This window comes from Pinus tabuliformis, chromosome X, assembly GCF_031772625.1.
Source record: "Pinus tabuliformis cultivar Carrire ecotype Pingquan chromosome X, CPIR1, whole genome shotgun sequence".
NCBI classification, from domain to species: Eukaryota; Viridiplantae; Streptophyta; class Pinopsida; order Pinales; family Pinaceae; genus Pinus; species Pinus tabuliformis.
In genome coordinates this window covers 641402445-641410250 of record NC_142308.1, presented here as the reverse complement: position 1 = coordinate 641410250, position 7806 = coordinate 641402445, and the positions used below count along the sequence as shown (strand labels likewise).

The 7806-nt window shown below is 30.4% G+C and overlaps 1 protein-coding gene across 1 annotated transcript; it reads left to right on the top strand.

Annotated features, from left to right (window-relative positions):
* The first annotated feature begins 2379 nt into the window (after positions 1-2379).
* LOC149141628 (protein PHOSPHATE-INDUCED 1 homolog) lies at positions 2380-2917 on the top strand. The gene is made up of 2 exons (XM_089451285.1): positions 2380-2650; positions 2685-2917. Exons 1-2 carry the CDS (start codon positions 2380-2382, stop codon positions 2915-2917), a joined length of 504 nt encoding a protein of 167 aa, XP_089307411.1.
* The last annotated feature ends 4889 nt before the right edge of the window (positions 2918-7806 follow it).

Here is a 7806-nt window from a genome sequence, read left to right as displayed (position 1 = left end):
TAAATTTAATAATTTTTAGATCTGAGAAATTTAAATAAAACAATTGTTTAAATGTTTATAAACATTGCGTAGAAACAATTGTTTAAATGTTCATAAACATTCTGTAGCTATTTAATTTGTATAACTTTAATAGTTACATTTTTTAATATATGTATTTAGCTTAAATATTATTCTTTATATAGATAATAATAATAATTTATAATAAAATTACCATTTAATTGTTTTTTATAATATTTTTCTATGAAATTATAAATTAATATCAATCTAGAGGCCATGGCATTGTCGTCTCCATGATGCGTTCAAAACACGTATTTGGAAAAAAGATGCATGGCGTGTGAGGTGACTGCACATCGCGAATATCTCTGAGGTTTGTGGTCGCGGATGGCTGCTCTCTCTATATTAAAATATATCAATGTCAACTTCCCTTTAAATATTTGATTAATATGCTGTTTTGATTGTGTGGTAAATATAATAATCATAAATGATGTATTATATTAATTTTATTAATAATTGATATTTTTAAATTTTATAATTTGAGAAGTGTTGTTTAAGGAGGTTAAATTTTTTGGTAGAAATTTTTTAAAATTTTTGACTGCATAGTGTTTGAATATATATTTTTTAATGATAAAAATAAATTCAACATTACTAAAATTTTTTTATACTTTTGATAGTTGTATTTAAATTTCAAAAAATTTCAATAAAATCTCATCAAAATCTCCATTATCTTCTCAACCAAATTATAACCTCATTAAATTACTCTTATTTAAAATAATAAAGTTTTTTTAAATATTATTATAATATTTCATTATATTAAAAAAAAAAATTTAAAACTATCATCTTACTTAATAATACAAACTCTAACCAAATTTAAAATCAAGTTGCAATCAAACATTTACTAGTTATATAACATTTATTGCATTCGCGTGGGAATTTTTAAATGATGTTTACCGCCATAGTTTTTTTTTTTAATATATACCTTTGAAATTTTATAAAATGATACTGGAATTACACATTTAAATTATAAATAATCTAAAATTTGTGATTATCTAATTTATTTATATATTTTAGATAATGGAAAAACTATTAAATAATGGAAAAACTATAATTTTATTTGAATTATATTATCAAAATAATAATAAAAAATAAATATATATTTTTTAAACATTTGATTTTTAAAAAATTTTGAATGAAATATTTTATAACAACAATATCCCTAAGATAATTGCAAATTAATTCTAAACACCAAAACTCTAAAAATTAGAGTTTTTTTAAATTTATAATGGTAGAGTCATCTACAATTTTGCCTTGAATGGTTCTTCATATCCTTTCATTATTGGTGAGAGATTCTCCAATGTGATTATATCTATTAAGTTATCCAATTTCTCAAAATTCGAAGGAATAAGGTACGACAAAATTTGAAGTGTGTCAATTATCAAAATTATAAAAAGTTAAAGTTCAAAAAAGTTTGACCAAGTTTAAATGGTTGTTAGAGCTTTCTGAAATAAAATTGTATAATATTTTTAATCTACACAACTTTTTAAATAGTTACTTCATCCATGTCAAAAACCAAAAGAATTATAAAATCTCAATTATCCAAAACAAAAAATAAAAAAAAATTCCACGTAACTATTAAATTAATGATGACATTTTATAGTTCCTACCAAAATCTTATCGCAAAACCTTCCACGTCACCATTAAATTAATAATCACATTTCTATGATCGACTGAATAGGGAGTCCCTACCAAAATCTTCCACGTAACCATTAAATTAATAATCACATATTCTGCGATCGGAGTTGGTAGGGCAAGTCCTATTTCATACCCTATAGCATCATTAATGCACCTACCTGACACCAGATTGACGTCACCCGAAGCACCATACCCCATGGTATCCCCATACTCCATATCCCGATTTGACGTAAAGTACAGTTGTATGAATGGCATGCCCATACCTCCATAGCGCATGATCAAATAAAATTTTATAATGGTCATCATGTATTTTCCGGCATCCCGATTTTCCGACTCCGTGGCTCTGACTCCAAATGTCACAGTCCCACCATAAATACGGCAGATAGGACAGTCCACCATACTCATTCAATGCAACTTAGATAGAGAGAATTTCAAAATTCAAATGCTATGCCCGCGCCCAACATTTCAAATTGCCAGTAAGCAAGGTTGTCGCAGTTGTTTATGAAGATGAGAGGAGTGCTTCTCCTATGTTTTTGAGCATGAACCAGCAGGGCAAAATTCTTACGACCTCTCAAAATGAACTTGTCACAACAGTGGTCTGTGATGTCAAAAAAATCCCACAGCTCTCGTCCCCTTGCCGCAGCGCCAAGCTAAGTGTTAGTGTTGGGGTTTTAAATGCAAGTGCCAGAGATGCAGATTGGAGTTGGAGCAATGTCTAAGGCCGCTCCTGGAGCCCACAACCAGAGAATTCAGAAAATTGCTTGGCAAAGCAATGGAGGAAATCAATGCTTCAGAAAATTGCTTGGCAAAGCAATGGAGGAAATCAATGTTGCAAGGTCTCTTCAATTGCATCCTCTTGACGCTGATCTTCGGGCATGCGAAAAATTTGCAAATCTTTTTTCAAAGGTGGAAGAGGTTATTAGGGTCCCCCGAGTTGAAAACGGAAGAATAAAAGAAGTGGGTGAGTGCGTCTTTTGTGTCTGCCTAGTTTGCAGGAACGCAGTCAAACATGTTTCTCTCCATAACGTTAGGGAATCCTGGAAACCGTTCAAAGAATTGTGTCAACGAACATTCTAAAGAGGGACATATCCTGGGGTTCCTCAGAAAGCTTCTGGTGGATGAAACGACGGGGGCAAGTTTTAATGCCCAAGGAATCAATGGCCGCAAATTTCTGCTGCTCGCCATGTGGGATCCTGCTACCAGCTCTAGTAAGATGCTCCCGGTGTAAGCGATTAAGACGATATCCAACCAAACTGTTCTGTTGGTGTCATTATCATTCTTTTATATTTTTATTAAATCAACTTGTTTTTCTTTATTAATCTTTAATAAAACAAATTTATTCTTCACTCCTTTTCCTTAAAAAATTTCCATGGGCAAGCTCATGAACAGGTCATATCGTAGTCAGTTTTGGTGGGAAAGAAATTGGTTATTATAGCTTAAATTCAAATAAGTTACCGGATTATATCATACTAAGATTTGGTGGACATAGTCACAAGATGAATTCAATATAATCCTTAATGAGATTAAGGATTTGACAATAGCCCATTGGGAGGAAGATTTGAAGTTGCTAAAGGTAGTAAAAAAAAAATCTCAGGTTTGTTATCTGTTCACACAGATACAACCTTCATCACTTTGACCTTAAAGCAATAGTTTATGGCTTCTCTCGTTTAACAAATTTCTTATTTTCCGAATTTGAAAGTCAAACGACAAATTAAGAAAATAGAACCGGAAGCTTTGAATTCAAAATCGTTAATGAGATTAAGGATTTGACAATAGAACATTGCGAGGAACATTTGTAGTTGTTAAAGGTACTAAAAAGAATAAATTCTCTAGGTTTATTATATACAAGTTTCATCACTTTGACCTTAAAGCAGTAGTTTATGGCTTCTCTTTTTAGCAATTTCTTTATCTTGCGAATTTCAAAGTGAAAGGACAAATCAAGAAAATATAACCAGCTTCAAAAGTTTGGAGTATTATGGATTTAACATGGAAAGAAGATGAGAAAACGTTGTATAAAAAACTTGAAATTTGTTTATTTAAAATTGTTTTTTTTTTACTAGAATTTAGTATGGTGAAAAGTATTTAGGCAATGTGATTATCCACACTTTATAATTCAAAATTGTGATTTCATTTTGTTTTCAACAAATACATATTAGATTTTGGGCAAATTAGACCAAAAATAATATTCCAAAATTTTTTCTATAACACATCACAAATAAACTATATTTGTATAACAATTTTTTCTATAGCAATGAATTAAAAAAAAAAACAAACAAAAGAAGTTTAATTTGAAATTTTTAAAAGTTTTTTATTATTATAAATTTCATATAAAAATATTTTTTTAAAGTATGCATATTATTGTTATAAATTATTGTTTTCACACTTTTATTATTATAGATTTAAGAAAGAAAAATATTTTAAAAATATATATTCAAATTATGAGTTTGGTTAAATTAAAATTTTAATATTATGAAATTAAAATTAAATTATTAATATAAATTCATAATTTAAATTTTATTTATTAAATAATAAAAAATAAAAAATATATTAAATATAAAAACATATTTGGGGATAACAGGTAGTTAAATTATTAATACAAATTTAAATTGTGAGAAATGCTTGCCTTTCCTCTTAGAATTTTTTTTAGTTGTTTTTTTGTTGATTCTAAGTTGTTTTTAAATTATTAATATAAATTCATAATTAAATTTAATTTATTAAATAATAAAAAATATATTAAATATAAAAAAAATATGTGGGGATATCAAGTAGTTAAATTTTTAATACAAATTTAAATTATACAAATATGTGAGAAGATGCCTGCCTTTCCTCTTAGAATTTTTTTTTAGTTGTTTTTTCCTTGATTCTTTTATTTGTTTCTCTTTTCCAATTCATATTTATATATATTTTTTAAATTCGTAATTTATAAAATTTATATGCCTATTAATATTTCTACATACTATAAATAATTAATTATTGATAATGGTTTATTCTTTTAACATTTATATTTTTTTCTCGAAATATTCATAATTCTTAGTTTTTGGTATTTTTATTTATTTTTTTAATTTTAATTTTTGATTAATTCTCATTCATATATATATATATCTATCTATCTATAATTTATGTTATTTATTTTATTTAGTATTTAACATTTTTTTATTCTTTAATTTATTATTTCCTTATTGCTTTTTTTATTAATTTTTACGTTTTTGTCTTCATATATATATATATATAATGTCCACTAATATCAATGCAGTCTATCACACCTTAAAAAACTATATATATATATATATATATATATATATATATATATATATATATATATATATATATATATATATATATATAATGTCCACTAATATCAATGCAGTCTATCACACCTTAAAAAACTAAGAATCTAATTATGATTCTTCAAAAAATTATTTCTATGATAAGAAAAAGGGGAAAGGACTTCGAGATCACTATAGTTGGGATGACTTAACAAGTCAAGAAGATTGGAAGTATTAGATTTTGTTGCATGTTAATGATTGAATATTAAGTGACTGAGGCTAGAATGCCATATATGTTGTGTTTACCAAAAATTTTGATAATGATGTTTTAATGAAATAGCAATTGTTTAATGTAGTTAAAAGAAACGGTTGCAAGGAAAAATAGTTACCCTCTACCTGAAAAAGGGAAGAGAGGGGGGAAATCCTTGAGTTGGGAGAGAGAAGGAAAAGTCACTGGGATTTTGCAAAAATAACATTGAATAGAAAAGTACGCTGGGAAGAAACCCTGAGGCCCAAGGTACTGACTGTAACTGGACAATCCAGTGTGGAACACAAAAAGTGCTCTGGGGGGAGTCTGGACGTAATTGCCACACTCGTGGCTGGGAGGAAAAGAGACTTTCAGACCGATAGGTAAAACAACAATCTTCTGAGCCAAACAGATAAGTAAATATTAAACTCTCATGAGTAAATATTATGCTCTCTGATAAGTTCATTTATCTATAAATTCTAGGCAGAAAGAATAGCAGTGATCTAGTTAACCATTATCCGACCCAAGTCTTAGTTTATTTTGATAGATTAAAGAATGTCAAAATGAGATAAAATAACTGCATATAAGGATACCTGCAAGATGGTTCGGGGAACACTAGTATTGATGCGGGGAGCACTAGTGCTCCCCGAACCATCTTGCAAGTATCCTTATCGAACATTTTTTTTACACCTGCATCATCCAGCTTGCTTATGGAAATTAGATTTCTGGCCAATGCAGGAATATGCAGAACACTCAGAAGTGTTCTAACTGTTCCACCTTGCAACTTCAACTTATATTTATATCTTATTTGATGTTTAAAATGTAATCTTAAGACTTATACCTCGCACCTCAAGATTAATCTGTCTAAAAATACATATGCCTTTCTAACTTGATACTAGATAAAAAACAATAACCACACATTACAATCCAATATCACTTTAAAAATATTTTTACAAAGTCTCTTAACAAATATGTAACCATAGATATTTTTATCATAAGCTACCATACAATAACGACTCTTAAGTATAAACAAAATATATATCAAAAAAAATATGACAGCTTAAATATATTTTCACATCCTCGACCCTAGAATATTCATTTATTTCTTTACATATGAATTATAGTTTATAGTTTATGTTCATATTCCATAGATTTTACATGTGAGAATCAACCCATTTAATAAACATGTACTTGTTATTTAACCTCTTTAACCTTTATTGAAACTGTGCATATAAGAAAAACTATGCATATACGAAAACTAGGCATATATGGAAGATATGCGCGTGTCTTCCGTGTATGCATAGTTTCCGTATATGCGCAAATTCTGCATATACGGAAGACACACGCACATCTTCCGTATATGCACAGTTTTCGTATATGAGCAGTTTCTATAACATAAACGAAGATGTGTACAAATTCCATATACAGAAATTGCGCATATACGGAAACTGTGCATATAGGGAAGATGTGCGCATATACGGAAACTGGGCATATACGGAAGACATGCCCATGTCTTCCGTATATCCCTAACTTTCCTGTATGTGCATACCTTCTGTATATGCACGTCGTTCGTGTATATGCATCGCAGATGCGCAAATTCCATATACAAAAATTGGGCATATATGGAAATTGTGCATATACGGAAGACACGCGCATAGCTTTCGTATATGCACAGTTTCCGTACATGTGCAATTTCTATATATTGAATTTGCGCGTATACAATGCAGATACACGAACGACGTGCATAATCGAAAGGCATGCACATATCTTCCGTATATGCCCAGTTTCCGTATATGCGCACATCTTCCATATATGCCAGTTTCCGTATATGCCTAGTTTCCGTATATGCGCACATCTTCCATATATCAGTTTCCGTATATGCGCACATCTTCCGTATATGCCCAGTTCCCGTATATGCACACATCTTCCGTATATGCATACATCTTCCGTATATGCCCAGTTTCCGTATATGCGCACATCTTCCGTATATGCCCAGTTTCCGTATATGCGCACATCTTCCGTATATGCCCAGTTTCCGTATATGCGCACATCTTCCGTATATGCCCAGTTTCCGTATATGCGCACATCTTCCTTATATGCCCAGTTTTCGTATATGCGCACATCTTCTGTATATGCCCAGTTTTCGTATATGCGCACATCTTCCCTATATTCCCAGTTTCCGTATATGCGCACATCTTCCGTATATGCCCAGTTTCCGTATATGCGCACATCTTCCGTATATGCCCAGTTTCCGTATATGCCCAGTTTCCGTATATGCGCACATCTTCCGTATATGCCCAGTTTTCGTATATGCACACATCTTCCATATATGCACACATCTTCCGTATATGCCCAGTTTCCGTATATGCACACATCTTCCGTATATGCTCAGTTTTCGTATATGCGCACATCTTCCGTATATGCCCAGTTTCCATATATGCACACATCTTCCGTATATGCCCAGTTTCCGTATATGCGCACATCTTCCGTATATGCCCAGTTTCCGTATATGCGCAGTTTCCGTATATGCGCACATCTTCCGTATATGCCCAGTTTCCGTAAGATGTGCGCATATACAGAAACTGGGCATATATGGAAGATGTG